The sequence below is a fragment of the Bos indicus x Bos taurus genome, unplaced genomic scaffold (genome assembly GCF_003369695.1).
Source record: "Bos indicus x Bos taurus breed Angus x Brahman F1 hybrid unplaced genomic scaffold, Bos_hybrid_MaternalHap_v2.0 tig00001174_arrow_arrow_obj, whole genome shotgun sequence".
Lineage (NCBI taxonomy): Eukaryota > Metazoa > Chordata > Mammalia > Artiodactyla > Bovidae > Bos > Bos indicus x Bos taurus.
In genome coordinates, this window is record NW_020867384.1 from 6,964 (window position 1) to 23,414 (window position 16,451).

The 16,451-nt window shown below is 37.6% G+C and overlaps 1 protein-coding gene across 1 annotated transcript; it reads right to left on the reverse strand.

Moving 5' to 3' along the window:
• Positions 1–906: 906 nt before the first annotated feature.
• Positions 907–12,662, reverse strand: LOC113888709 (multiple C2 and transmembrane domain-containing protein 1-like; the record flags this gene model as incomplete). Its single annotated transcript, XM_027535739.1, has 3 exons — positions 907–1,012; positions 5,632–5,711; positions 12,520–12,662. Coding segments are annotated over 3 exons (329 nt in total), but the record flags the coding sequence as incomplete, so codon positions are not given.
• Between the last annotated feature and the right edge of the window lie 3,789 nt (positions 12,663–16,451).

Genomic DNA, 16,451 nt, shown 5'->3' on the forward strand with positions numbered 1-16,451 from the left:
ATCTAGGGGAAAATGCCAATAATATTAATACCTTTCCAGTAGAAAACATATACCAACTTTAATCATGCAATATTTTAAGACAGCAATACACATATTGCTGAAAAAGAGTGTTTAAATTTGCCTAAAAATTATTAAATATGTCTACTCTTAAAATGTGTTGCAATCAGAATTAATGAGAATAGCTCTTAGTACATGAAAGTACCCTGAGTCTAATAAATAATCTTTGGTAAATTGAGGCAGAAAGTGTACTGGCAAGCATATCGATGCAGGTCAAACCTGCATATATATTTTTTTTTACCGTCGCTTCAACAGTGCTGGAGTTTCTGTATCTCTTGTCAGTTTCTCATAGTAGCATGGTGTGCAAGGAAGTACAGACAGCCAAGGCTAGAAAATTGGTACTGCCAATATTGGAAGCCCACCAAGAAGATGAAAAGTACTCACTTATCATTCATCAAACAATACCAGAAAGCAGAAATTCTATTGTAATTTCACCTCATTTTCTTTGTTATGGTACATTTGACAGTACAATCAAAACAGTAGGCTCTGGATATCTCTAGGTGGAATTCAAAATATTCAATTCACCAGTAAATATAATCCCTGAGTGAATATCACTGTTCGCTACAATATAACATGTCTGAAATTGGAAAATAAAATTATGATAAAACATGCAAATATGTCTCTTATTTACAGGAAGAGGTCCTGACCTAGAGAACAGAATAAGAAATTTGAATTCAAAAGACGCGATACACCTAGACTGCTGATACACAAGATACTCATAGAAACAAAGAAAAGGCCAGACTTTCTTACGCTGCTTCTCTTTAATATTACCTCTGTGTTCAGAGAAGGCTAACAACATTCAAACAAGCAGGAGCAAGAAAGCTACAACCAGACTCTGCGGGAACTTACCACATGTTCTCCTTCTTTAGGGGTAAGGATGACTGACAGCAAAATGATTCCAAGATCATGGTCAGGATAATGGGGATCTTTCAGTGTTAAGGTCACATCCGTGGGCCTATGATATAAAATGTTAAGATATTGAGCATGCAGGAAACCAGTAGCAAAAGGCAATCTACGGAACGTGAAAAGATAGTTGCAAATGGTAGCATCCAATAGTGTTTAATACCCAAAATGTGTAAAGAACTCATATAATTCAATATCAAAAAACCCTAAGCAATTGGATTTAAAAATGGGCAGAGGACCTAAACAGACATGTTTGCAAGAAGGGACATGCACATGGCCAACAGACACACAAAACAATCCTCAAAAACCACTAATTATTAGGGAAATACAAAGCAAAGTACAATGAGATATCACCTCACACCTGTCAGAATGGCAATTACCAAAGAAGCAACAAATAAGTGTTGGTGAGATTGTAGAGAAAAAGAAACACTTGTACATTGTTAGTGGAAATTTAAATTGGCGAGGCCATTATGGAAAATGGTATGGGGGTTCCACAAATAATTAAAAATAGAACTACCAGATGATCAGGCAGTTCCACTCCTGCCTGGGTATCTATCCAAAGAAAACAAAAATACTAATTGGAAGAGATACAGGCACTCCTATGTTTATTGTAGCATTGTTTACAATAGCCAAGGTATGGAAGCAACCAAAGTCTCCACCAACAGATGAATGGATAAATAAGATGTGGTATGCATATACAAAGGAATACTACTCAGCCATAAAAATAGCGAAATCGTGCCATTTGCAACAATATGGATGGACTTGGAGGGTATTATGCTAAGTGAATTAAGTCACACAAAGACAAATACTGTATGATTTCAGTTATGTGCTGAATCTAAAACAAAACAAAACAAATGAACAAACAAAACAAAACAGAAACAGACTCATAGATACACAGAACAAACGGTTGCTAGAAGGGAGGGAGCAGGGGAACAGATCAAATAGATGAAGGGGATTAAGATACATAAACTTACATTCATTAAATAAATACAGGGGATGTAATGTACAGCACAGAAAATATACTCAACAAGGTTGTAATAACTTTGTATGATGAAAGATGGTTACTACGTTTATTGGAATCATTTTGTAATGCCTATAAATGTCAAACCACAATGCTGTATACCTGAAACCTACATTGTATGTCAATTATGTTTCAATTAAAAAAATATATATACAATATTAAAAAGGTTATAAACAGTCATTAAATGAATAAACCAAAGTATATCTTATATCAACAATTTATTATTTTTAAGAAGAAAAGTAATTTTGCCTTCCTTTAATTTCCTGGCATAGTTTTTGTTATTAAAATACCATCAACCTATTAAGTTATCCAATAAAATCATGGGCCAAATGGATAACTGGGTTCACACATTCAGTCTTTCATGGGGCTCTAAAAGGTCATGGAGTTACTGGAAAGGCCAAGAAAGTACCAGAAGGAAGTACAGAGAAACCTGTAAGGCACGTCTCCATGAGCTCTTAACACACAGAAAGCAAGAGTAGCTATTTTCTACAAATTTGAGCCCAACAACTAAATGAGGGTCATTTATTGACCTCTACCTTCCTTTTAGGTCTTCAGAATTTTTTTTAAACCAGGAGTATGATTTTTTTAAATGTATTTTTAATTGAAGGATAACTGCTTTACAAGTTGTGTTGGTTTCTGCCATACAACAACGTGAATCAGCTCCAAGTATATGTATATTCCCTTCCTTTTGAGCCTTCGTCCATCCCCCACCCACCCCACCCTTCTAGGTAGAGTCTAATTAAAGTAAACAGATGAGCAGGAGAAGAGGAAAATATAACATATAATTTGCTTGATATACATTATAAACATACTTTAAAACAATGAACAGTGGTGGTTTAGTCACTAAGTTGTGTCTGGCCCTTGCGACCCCATGGAGTGTAGCCCAGGGACTGTCCATGGGATTCTCCAGGCAAGAGTACTGGAGTGGGTTGCCATTTCCTTCTCCAGGGGATCTTTCTGACCCAGGGATCGAACCCAGGTCTCCTGCACTGCAGGCATATTGTTTACTAACTGAGCTACTAATATTTAAAATAATGCTTCTATTTTTGGCTATTTAAACCTATGCCTAAATACTGTTTTAGGTTCAGAAATTCAAGGAAACCAACACTTAAAACAGGTGATCAATACTCAGAAGGCTTCAGAATTAGAAAAGTATCTCTGAGGATAGATTATGAATTACTAAATATTACCCACAATAACTTTTGGAAAATAATGCAAAATATACCTTCAACTGACAATAATATCTTGTTTCCATATTTTAATTAATACTGAAAAAAAGGGTTCATGTCCTCCATTAACCTAAGTGACTGCAGAACATTTAGCATCAGACTTGAATCTTGAAATGCTAGCAAATTAGGAATGTTCCTTTGGTTGTTCAATCATTTATTCATTTAACTCACAAAACAGGAAATGAACACTGTACTAGGTTCTGGGTAAAAATCAGAGGTCAAGCCCAAATATAAGACACTTGTCTTCATGGAGCTTAAGTTTTACTGAATGATAAAGCCAGATTCTAGTCTTGGGGAAAGGGCTTGATGGGAAAGGTGGTCCAAAAAAACCTTCCAATCCTGGCTGCACTTCAGAATCAACTAGGAAGCTTTTAAAAAGAGCATAATCCTGAACTCTACCCATGATGACTCTGGTGCTGTAGATCCAGCCTGGGGTCTGGAAATCTATATATTTACAAATGTACCCAAGCAATTTGGGGGAACCACAGCTACTTTCCAATGCTAAGATTTTATAATCCTAGGCTACTCTTTCACATGATTCTTAATTCACCGATTCAAGGAATGATGCGGTGAGAAATCTGGATGGTTTTTTGATGTTAGAGGTTTTAACTGAAGCATAAGGAACCAAGCAAACTGATAATATACAAAAATTATAAGGGCTGTGATGCAAATGCTTTGAGAGTAACAACTTGATCCTTTTAACAAATGCACATTAGTCATTATACTATATATGTGTATAATACATACTGGTGCATACACACATATTATATACACATATGTATACACACATGTCTTTACATGGGGTTACAATTTTATTTGGATCATTTTCCTATAATAATGATTACATTAAAAATTAACAGCAAAACCTTGATACATTTCTATAATGATTACATGATAAAGATTTAAGAATATTTGCAATTGCTTTACGATGATTATTGTTTTCTTCAAACACAATACCTTAATGCATTATACAGCAGCCTAAGTATTTATATGGCTGCTATTGCTATCCATCTGTCTATACCCAAAAGCTGCTGATTTCTATACACAGAATGCAATGACATACATGAATGTGTGATTTTTTTAAAGTGGTAACTTAATGTTTAATGTGTTGGGAGGGGAGGGAATAGTCCACTAAATTCATAAAATAATGAATGTGGCAAAGTAAACATCAAATGCTTACGTATAATCTTTGAACTTTTTTTAACCATCCCCATTTTTTTCTAGTTAAAATATTTTTCAGCAATAATTTATATTTAACAGCAAAAAAGAGAAAGTTTTGCTTTATGTTAATAATTTGCAGATCCTTACGCAGGGTCTAGGGAGAAAATAATGGTAGCCTTCGGAGAGGAGCAGCACAGTCCATTCTAGCTGGAGGTGTTTCATGATAACTGACCACAAACAACACCTTCAAGACAGGCATGGGGAGGCGGGGAGCCAGCCATCACCCTGAGTAAATCGAGTAATGGCCTGCGCTAGATTCTGGGGTAGAATGCAGGACGTGTAGGAAGTAAGGAAAAGGCTGCTCTTTTGTCCCGCGTGAGGCACAAATGACTTTGGAAGACAAATTAGATGCCATCATGCTCAGACTGTAACACATAAGGGCTCTACTATTTATTCCGTTTACATGTAAAGTATAAAGTAGTGATCTGGCCCACTGCTCTGCTTTCCTGCTTTCCACTATTCCTGCTAGATGATATATAATACGATCATCTAAAAGATCTCTAAAACCACCAAAGTTGAGTTCACAGCTTCCTTTGCAACCCATTTCAACACTGCTTTGGAGCTTCGAAAATCTACTTTTTCTTCTGTGGTCATGTTTTAGTCTCTAAGTCATGTCTGATTCTTACGACCCCACAGACTGTAGCCCACCAGGGTCCTCTGTCCGTGCGATTCTCCAGGCAAGATACTGGAGTGGGTTGCCATTTCCTTCTCCAGGGGATATTCCCAACCCAGGAATCAAATCCAGGTCTCCTGCACTGCAGGCAGATGTTTTACTGACGGAGCTAGGACCCGTGGTATATTAATCAATACCAATCAATATCAAATGGTAGTTTCATTCTTAAATTAATGATTATGATTAACATGTATAATCTTCTTCATGCCTCACTACAACCACACCAGCAATGTGAGAGCAAAGACTGTGTCAGTCTAGATTCCTGGTTTTTGGCACATTCTGGAAAAAAAAGTAGGTGTCTTAAGAATTTTTTTGCTGAATAGTTGTTGTCAATGAGATAGTGCGGGAAGCTACTATTATTCCCACTGAGTAAGTGAGAAAGATATACTTGACAAAGGCTGGCTAGTATGAAGACTCTCAACCATGATTGACAGAACAGCAACAAGAACCCAGATCTATTGACATTTTCTGCTGCAAAGGTCTAGCTTCACAACAAGGTATAGTGGTTACGACAGTGTAAAAGTTACCTGTTTAACTCCAATTGTGTGAGATCCAGAAAGGCTGAGCCCATAAAGTCATCCTGCAGTCCAAAGTCATAGTCAAACACCTACCGAGCCAAAGACATAGACATTATTATGAACAATTCTAATATAAACCTTAAATGAAAACATCTTCATTATACAATAGTTTTTCTATGTGACCAGAGTCAATACAATTTCCTCAGATTTATTTTTAAAATTCTGTTTTTATGTTTTGAAATGCTAAGTTCTCACAAAACATTAAAAGGGAATTACATTTAATTTTGTAACTAAATTACTGATTTAAAATAGAATTTTACAGAAAATGAATAACAAAATCAAATAAAATATAGTAAATCATCAAAAATGTGGGAACCACAGGCTAAGAATATTTACCCCTCATTATAGAAGGTGTATTAGTATTACTGAAAGGTAAACTGAGTTGGTATGAAATTCAACAAATATGTCTTTCATAATGGGCTGTAGGTGATGAAGACAGGACTCCAATTTCTGTATGTTTTTCAGGTCATTGAAGACATATTCTGTGACATTCTAGGAAAATGTTATTTTAAACATATATAGTAAGTAAACACTAAGATATTATGCCTATAGCACTTTATGCTTTTATACTATGCTTAAATTAAGTTTTTATTGTCACAAGCAATTATTCAGGGATAATATTAATGTAACTAATAACAACAAATAGACAGAAAAAGAAAAGGTTGTATTTCTTCTGTCAAAATCATGTGTCTATTTTGTGCCTTTCATGGTTCACATTCATACTATGATGAACAAGACAGGCAATGTGCTGAACCTTCTGGATCCTACGTTTCACAGCTGGGAGAGCCAATAACAACCTGAATAGATATGTAGAGTTCTGCGAGGAGCGCCATGGAGACAAAAGCGTAAGGGAGTGTGTTGGGAGCTGCTATTTTATACTGGAGTCCAGGAAGGCCTCTTGGAGGAAGTGTGTTTGTGTAGAGCATGCAATGATGAGAAGGATTAAGCAACTAGAATGGGAAGAGCAGTTCAGGCGAAGGAAACAGTGAGCAATTAGCATGTTCAAGAATCGGCCAGTAGCCAGTGTGGCTGACGCAAATTGAGAAAGATGGAGACTGGAGGGAAGATGGGCAGAGAACGCAGAGCTAGATCAGACAGGGCCATTTTCAAAGAATTCTAAGTAAACAAGAGCTGGCTAATTTCCATCCATTTAAACATTTTCTTGGGCTTCCCTGGTAAAGCTCAGATGGTAAAGAATCTGCCTGCAGTGCAGGAGACCCAGGTTTGATCCCTGGAGAAGGAAAGGCAACCCACTCCAGTATCCTTGCCTGGAGAATCCCATGGACAGAGGAGCCTGGCAGGCTACAGTCCCTGGGATTGCAAAGAGTCAGGCATGACCGAGCAACTAACACACACAAACATTTTCTTACTCACGAAATTCCTCAGCCAACATTGATTAAATACTTATCATGTGCCAGACAATGTGCTAGGCACTCAGTAAACTGTGGTGAATTGTCAGTGCTTATAGTTTAGTGAGAGAGACAGGTGATATTCAAGGAAGTGCCCAGGTGTTACAATCACAAATTTTAATAACTGTTGTAAAGACAAGAACAAGGTATGAAATAGAAAAAAAGTACATTGGAGATCAGGAAAAGCTTTGAAGACTGAAAAACTGCTGCTAGATGAAGTTTAGAGCGGTGTGCCTGACCTTTTCAAATGGAAATTCACTGTATTGCACACTGTAAATGAGCATGAACAGGTAAGTCTGATCTTAAAAGGATGAGCCAGACCGTTGCACTCTCCAGGCTATGAGAATCCACTGGTCAGCACTGTTCTGCCCAATTCCTGACACACTAGCTAGAAAGCTCTAAGCAGAGGGAATAGTATATACAGAAATCCTGCATCAGTTACTTTTTCTTTCCCTCTAGTAATATATGTGTACTGCAATTCAAAAAAAACTTAATGTGTAGAAAATTGATATTTAAACAAAAAATACATACTTTGCATTACAAAGGGATTCTTAAATCAGAAGAGTCACAAGGGATTTATTTAAGTTATAAGCTCCTCTAATGCCTTTTAAATTATTCAATTTATAGTCATTTGATTTACATACAACCTTTCAGGAGTACATTTGTTGTAGAAAGCACAGCACTCCTGCAATAAATATTCTCCTTGATCAATTACACTTCTGAGCTTCAGTCATCCGCTCAGCGGCATATCTTACGCACCTGACACCTTGGTATTTGCAAACGGCTGCAGTAGTGTATTTTACAACATAAAATATACACCAAAATTAGAGAAATCTCTCTTGTGAAATCTCTTCTAGTTGTATCAACCTAAGGATTAAAATCTTGGGGAGACTACAGCAACCTATAACCCACGAGAACACCTGGGGTACATCTACACATATAATGTGGAAAGCTGAGAATCCAGTGACTTGATCAGTATAGACAGCTCAGATGGGTGATTCAACATTCAAACTCTGTTTAGTCTCATGGGGAGAGTCTTTTCTACCATCCTAATGCTAGATGTTTACATTAGTTCTCAATTCCTATTAATCAGCAAAGGCATTAACATGGGGAAGAATGCAAACACCAGAATCCATCCGTTAATGAAACTGTTAGCAATGAAATTTGCAGCCAAGCTCTATAAAGTATTTGTCAATTTATATGTCAATTTATTGCTCTAGGTGAAATGTCAGAAAATACAGAGCATAGAAGAGAGAAATAAGAAAGTACTCCTACTGCAATAAGTACAGTTAATGATGATTAATGTTTATCCAACATTTACCATATATAAGGCACTGCCTTAAACACATCATATAGATTTTTCTTAATAAATTTCACTCTTTTACAACTCAGTGAAAAAAGCATTGCTTCCATTTGTCAGATAAGGAATCCAAAGCTTAAAATATTTATTTTACTTGCCCCCAAATGCCAGGACTAGGAAGAATTCGGAGTCATCTCTTGTAACGGATTTCAGACACAGAACATCTTTAAATTGAACAAATATAATCTGGGCACCCACTCTGGGTAAAGCACTGGGAATTCAAATGTGAACAATTTATAAGGGATCCCTACTTTCACAGACCCTCTGCTCCATGAGTTGGAAACATTAGGTAATATTAGGTAGAAGCTGATTGGGACTGAGTAACACCTCTCTTCATTCTCAAGCAAGTTTAGAACAAGAAATGCTTTATTCTGATCAATGAATTTATTTATCATCTTGATTCAATTGTTTTCTATGGAAACTGGATTAGGAAATGCATAAGTTAAAATGCTTTTGGGTACAAGTAACAGAAAACTCAACTCACACTGGCTTCAATAGAAATGGCAATTTATTAGCTTAAATGAATGAAATGTTCATAGGTAATTATGACTTCAGGGGAGTTTATATTTGGGGTAGTTCAAACGATTTATATATTGATTCATTCATTTACTTGGAAAACATTTGATGGGCACTTGCAATGTGCCAAATACTGCTTAAGGCACTAGAAATACAGCAGTGAACAAAATAAAGGGAGGGATCCTTAATATATGATGGGCTGCAGACAATAAAAAAACGTGTTAGGTGGTGGTGAGCGCCATGGAGAAAACGATTGGAGGGAACAGGACTGATGGGAACCGCTATTTTATGTAAAATGCTTAGGAAGACAGTGAGAGAGAGCGGCATGTGAGTGAAGTGAGAAGACATAATGGGAATAGGCAATGGAAAGGTGCTCAGCTCACACAGGTACCCAGGTACCTTGGCCCAGGATATAAGATGCTACCCATACAAGTATGTCTATGACGCATTGCACACCTAGGCAGTTTCAAAACAACCATTTCACTATAAAAGAGTAATTAAACTTCAAGTCATAAAACTGACATTATAAAATAAATAAAACAAAACCTAACTGCGCCCATTGCAACTAGTTATCTCTAATGGAAAACAGAAGCTATGTTGCTTGATTGCTGGGAGGACTTAAGCAAACCCTTCATCTCTGGGAGCCTCATTCACCTGTAAAATGGAGGTGAGAAGAGTTACTTACAGGGTTATTGAGAGGATTACATGAGACAATGCAGGTCTGGCAATTAGCACAGTGCTCTGTAAATGGTAGTTAGTATTATGATGAAGCTGTGACTGCAGATTCCATCTTTCTAAGACTCAATAACTTCACATGGTCTTTATCCATAAGTTGAAAACAAGTACAAAATTCTGAAAGAGACGGGCATACTAGAACACCTGACCTGCCTCTTGAGAAACCTGTATGCAGGTCAGGAAGCAACAGTTAGAACTGGACATGGAACAACACACTGGTTCCAAATAGGAAAAGGAGTATGTCAAGGCTGTATATTGTCCCCCGGCTTATTTAACTTATATGCAGAGTACATCATGAGAAACGCTGGGCTGGAGGAAGCACAAGCTGGAATCAAGATTGCTGGGAGAAATATTAATAACCTCAGATATGCAGATGGCACCATCCTGATGGCAGAAAGTGAAGAACAACTAAAGAGCCTCTTGATGAAAGTGAAAGAGGAGAGTGAAAAAGTTGGCTTAAAGCTCACCATTCAGAAAATTAAGATCATGGCATCTGGTCCCATCACTTCATGACAGATAGATGGGGAAACAGTGGAAACAGTGGCTGACTCTATTTTTCTGGGCTCCAAAATCACTGCAGATGGTGAGTGCAGCCATGAAATTAAAAGACACTTACTCCTTGGAAGGAAAGTTATGACCAACCTAGATAGCATATTCAAAAGCAGAGACATTACTTTGGTAACAAAGGTCTGTCTAGTCAAGGCTATGGTTTTTCCAGTGGTCATGTATGGATGTGAGAGTTGGGACTATAAAGAAAGCTGAACACTGAAGAATTGATGCTTTTGAACTGTGGTGTTGGAGAAGACTCTTGAGAGTCCCTTGGACTGCAAGGAGATCCAACCAGTCCATCCTAAGGGAGATCAGTCCTGGGTGTTCATTGGAAGGACTGATGTTGAAGCTGAAACTCCAATCCTTTGGCCACCTGACGTGAAGAGCTGACTCATTGGAAAAGACCCTGATGCTGGGAAAGATTGAGGGCAAGAGGAGAAGGGGACAACAGAGGATGAGATGGTTGGATGGCATCATCGACTCGATGGACATGGGTTTGGGTGGACTCCGGGAGTTGGTGATGGACAGGGAGGCCTGGCGTGCTGTGATTCATGGGGTTGCAAAGAGTCAGACACGACTGAACTGAACTGAACTGAACAGCCATGTTTGCTTTACTATTTATTTTTTGTCTAAAACAATTGAGATTCTTTATTCATGCACTTAGAAATACTTTTGAACCATTCAAGACAGAGCATGTAAGATAATACAAACATCTAACTCTGAAATAATTTTGTTTGGGTGCTCTACTGTTTATGGTTGTGAAATATTTCCATTCCAACTATTCAGGTGTTTCCATTCAAATGTCTAGAAAAGCGTCTCCCTCCTCAAACAATACATCATAGAAACAGAATACATTTTGTTTCTATACAAAGAAATACATTTTTAGACCCTCTGCTCCATGAGTTGGAAACATTAGGTAATATTAGGTAGAAGCTGATTGGGACTAATACCCCTCTTCATTCTCAAGTGAGTTCAGAACAAGAAATGCCTTATTCTGATCGAGTTTATTTATCTATACATTTAAAATTTTAAGTTCTATCTATACAGTTTAAATTTATTTATCTATACATTTAAATATTCTATACAAAGCAATACATTTTCAGAAACAGAGGCCTGGACTCCAACTCGGAGGTCCTGAATCAGAACCTTTGGGAAAGAGACTTGGATCCCTAGATTCTTTAAAATTTTAGGGATAATTCTGATGTACAGTCAGGATTGAGGGTCACTGGTTTATGACACGACATTCTTTTAGGGCCCTTTAACCAACGTCCACTTGAGACAGTTTCTTGTGCAAATACAGGTTTATTTCTTATGTAAATATAGGTCTGTTCGCCCCAAAATGACTTCTAGAAACTTATTAACTCTATACTTGGAGATTCTCTTGTCATCAACTTTATACACTGTCCTGCTATAATGCTAATAATATCTTGATTCTTTTTCCCTGTTTGTGGAAAGGGGAATGACTGGAATCAACACAAGCGAAGGTTTGAGGAGGAGAAGGAAGTGCAGGGACTGCTGAAGCAGGGCTCCTGTGAGATCTGGGGCTCGTGTGAGAAAAAGATGGGGCATGTGATGCGGTCAAAGTATAGAAAGGTTTGGTCACTGGATGGATAGTCAGAACATAGGAGCTGAAAAGAAAATAAGTATCCAGAGACATGAATAAAGGGAAGTCAGTTATTTTTTTCCTTATTTGAAAGTAAAATGAGGAAATATGGTTAACTCTTTCCATAAATTCTTCTTTCTCTTTTTCCAAAACTACATCAAAGGAGAGGAAATACTCTTTTTTTCATCTTTGATAATGCAATAGAGACAGGCATTTTTCTCCCTCTATTATCTTTAACCTCCTCACCTTCCAAGTAAAGCATTTTGTTTGCAGCCAGGAATGGTAAACCCCTGATGTTAAAACAATTCTTAAACACAAAGATTGTGTTCTGTGCAAGATCTTATTCTTGCTCTATTACATGAAGACTTGTTTTTATATGTTCCCAAAGTGTGTTAAATTCATTAACTGCAGCAAGCAGCAGGAGATGAACTTCATAGTCCTCCTAAAAATGCCTGGAAATAGAACTGTCTGGAAGAAAAATGCTCCTATGAGCTCCCCCTGGTGAATATAGCTCATTCTATCCTATCACCAACAGATTAGAATTGAGTATAGCAGAATATATCTCTGGTGGAAAAACTTATCAGACAGAGAGACATGATTAAAAAACCATTAAATGAGAGTTTCTACATCAGATTACATTAGTGAAAAACAAATAAATGGCTCACCTTTATATATAATGGCTCCCTAAGATGATCAACAAGAAGACAAGCTTTCTCCTCCCACACAGGATTGAGGTTCTTGTGTATTATTTTACTTCTAAAAACTTCTTTTCTTCCAATTTTAAACTTCACGTATGGATCACTTGTCCCTGTTAAAGAGACACAGATCAATCCATGTTAATTGTGCTTTTCTGTAGTAGTAAGGCAATAGCTCATCTAAATACCACAAAGTAGTTAAAGGAATAAAATTTAAATAAAGCTTATCAAATGGGAAATAAAGATTAAGTGTCTTTTCCTAATATTTCCTTAAATATTGAAGTGACAGTAAAGATTAATAAATACTATTATTATTATCATATTTTCTGATCTTAATACTGTAACCCTGTCCTGGTATGTAAAAACTCCATTGCATGTTTCTTACATAAATTTAATTTAAATCATAGAGATTAATCTGACATTTCATCTGGTCAGCTATAAAAAAGATGGTCTGTGATTTTAGCTGACTTAACTAGTTTTAGACTTATAAATGCTGCTAAAAATTTACACTAGACTAATGGGTTTCCCTGGTAGCTCAGATGGTAAAACGTCTGCATACAATGTGGGAGACCCGGGTTCAATCCCTGGGTCGGGAAGATCTCCTGGAGAAGGAAATGGCAACCCACTCAAGTACTCTTCCTTGGAAAATCGCATGGACTAAGGAGCCTGGTAGGCTACGGTCCAAGGGGTCACAAAGAGTCGAACATGACTGAGCGACTTCACTTCATTTCACTTCAATGGGTTTAGGAAAAGGTGAGTCTTATATTGGGCTTCAATTTATCCTTGGTCCCATATTCTCTCTTGTTCATAAGTTTCAATTTTAGAATATTAGGGAAGGATGGAAGTCTCAGAGGAAGCATCAGGATGTAGGAGACAAATGATTATTAAATCATCTTGAAACTTCATATTATCCCTTAACACTTCCCAAGCTCTCTCTAAAGATAAAGGAAGAGGCATCACATAAGCTGCCCATGGGTACCCAACAAGCAAGACATGGAGTCAGGATTACAAGCAAGGCTGTCTGATTCTAATATCTGTGCTTTTTTTTTGCTTCATCTGTAAGAGGGAAGGGCCTATATATACTTTCATGTGTATTTATACCATTTCTCATTTTGACTGATGAATGAGACCAAGCTCATCTAATGAGTCTATGCTGTTATTAAGGATTCCTAGAAAAGGTAAATCAGGAACATCACCAAGGAAACCATTACAGTGACAGCCTTCATCCTCAGGAAATAATTCTTTGTACAAGATCTGTCTCCCTTAGAATAAAATCTTGTTTCATTCTTTCTGTTTTGTCCAACCTGAAACTACAGTTGATAACTATGGTCTACATGATTTAAAGAAAAATATATAAATTATAAACTACTATGCAAGTGTTAGGTATGACAGTTATGATATTGATATACTTAAATCACCTTGGATAAGGAAATGGCAACCCACTCCAGTATTCTTGCCTGAAAATCCCACAGAGGAGCCTGGTGGGTTAGTCCATGGGGTCACAAAGAGTCAGACATGACTTAAGCAACTAAATAACAACATACTTAAAACTGCCAGCCTATATTCCTCCTCAACACTTTACTCACCTCCATGACACATAAATATCCATGCTAAATATAAAGATTGCCTTATGGAATCTGGTTTTGCTTACATAATCATTTGGGGGCTCCCTCAAAACTCTCCACATCCCCCATACAAATATAAGGCCTTGTTTTTGTGTGCCTAGACCTGGGTTTAATAGACCAATGATTCCAATTTCCCATTGTGAAACTCCCATTTTGACCGCAAGACAGATAAAAAAAAAAAAGTTTTTAACGTAAATACAGGCCTAATAGTAACATGTCACAATGCATCCTTTATGGGAGTCAGTGTGATCCAATGTTTAATATGGCTGACCCGTGTTGATGTATGGCACAAATCCAACCCAATATTGCAATTATCCTTCAATTAAAAATAAATAAATTAAGGGGAAAAATGGTTATGTTTTAACACAGCAATTCCCAGCCTAGAAAAGGTAAACCAGGAACATCACCAAGGAAACCATTACAGTGACAATCTTCATCCTCAGGAAATAAATCTTTATACAAGATCTGTCTCCCTTAGAATAAAATCTTGTTTCATTCTTTCTGTTTTGTCCAACCTGAAACTATAGTTGATAACTATGGTTTACATGATTTAAAGAAAAATATGAGTGGGGCTCCAGGCTGAGCACCCTGGGGACTGGAAGAGTTATAGCATATAATTTGAGGGATATTAACACCCCTGCATCCATCTGAATTTTCTCAGTCATGCTCTAGATCAACTTACTGCGTTTGACTTGGACAATCACCTATGCAACTACTACCAGTTACTAGAATATAATAAGCTCTGTAAGATCACAGCCATTTGTACCACTGTTTTTTAAACCTCCAGCACTTAAGTACAAACTCAGACATATTCTTGGTCCTCATCAATATGTGGTGAGCAGCTGGATGACTTGGTGTGGGTGGCAGACCCCTCCCCCTGCTGACTTTGCTCACCTCCACTTGGACACCTCACAGACACGCCGTGTTAGCACTTTAATGGGCCTTGACTCTCTCCTGCTCAGGGTGCCCCTCCCTTAGGCTTCGTCATGGGGGTTAAGGGCTCTACTATTTGACGTTTCCTCCAGCAAGACACTGAGAAATCATTCTCCATCCAGGATCACCACCAAGTCCAATTAATTCTCCTCCAAAATATACCACTCATCTGTCTTCTGTGTCTCCATCCTCGATGAGCTACCACAATTTCTTTGCTATGCAGCTGTCATAACTTCCCAACAGGACTCTCCATGCTTCTGGGTCCTCCATTAATTCTCTGTACTTTGGCCAGACTGACCTTTTAAAAATGCAGATTTAATCTCCTCCCTTCTTTGCTTAACACATCTCAGCACCTTTCAACCAAATCTCTAACCTGGCAGACAGAACTTACCATCCTTCCAACTTCATTTTTGGCCTCCACTCTGTTCCAGCTGTCCTGTTACTAGAAGTTCTTTTCTGCTTCCAGTCTTAGCATCTTCCAACCAGTTTCTCTGCTTAAAAAGCCCCTCCTTCCTTTTTTTTTCCCCCACCTTTTTTTGCCTGACAGATACTATCGTTCAGGTCTTAGATTAAAAATATAATTTGCTAAAGGATGTTTTGCTTAACATCCCAATCAAAAATAGGTTTCTTTGTTATTTTCTCCTGGCATTTGTTCTCTTGTGTAGTAGTACTAATCATTATGCTACTTACGGGTTAATAAATCTGTATGCAGGTCAGGAAGCAACAGTTAGAACTGGACATGGAACAACACACTGGTTCCAAATAGGAAAAGGAGTACATCAAGGCTGTATATTGTCCCCCGGCTTATTTAACTTATATACAGAGTATATCATGAGAAACACTGGGCTGGAGGAAGCACAAGCTGGAATCAAATTTGCTGGGAGAAATATCAATAACCTTAGATATGCAGATGAAACCATCCTGATGGCAGAAAGTGAAGAAGAACCAAAGAGCCTCTTGATGAAGGTGAAAGAGGAGAGTGAAAAAGTTGGCTTAAAGTTCAACATTTGGAAAACTAAGATCATGGCATCTGGTCCCATCACTTTATGGCAAATAGATGGGGAAACAGTGGCTGACTTTATTTTTCTGGGCTCCAAAATCACTGCAGATGGTGATTGCAGCCATTAAATTAAAAAACGCTTACTCCTTGGAAAGAAAGTTATGACCAACCTAGACAGCATATTCAAAAGCAGAGACATTACTTTGGCAACAAAGGTCCATCTAGTCAAGGCTATGGTTTTTCCAGTGGTCATGTACGGATGTGAGAGTCGGACTGTGAAGAAAGCTGAGCGCCGAAGAATTGATGCTTTTGAACTGTGGTGTTGGAGAAGACTCTTGAGAGTC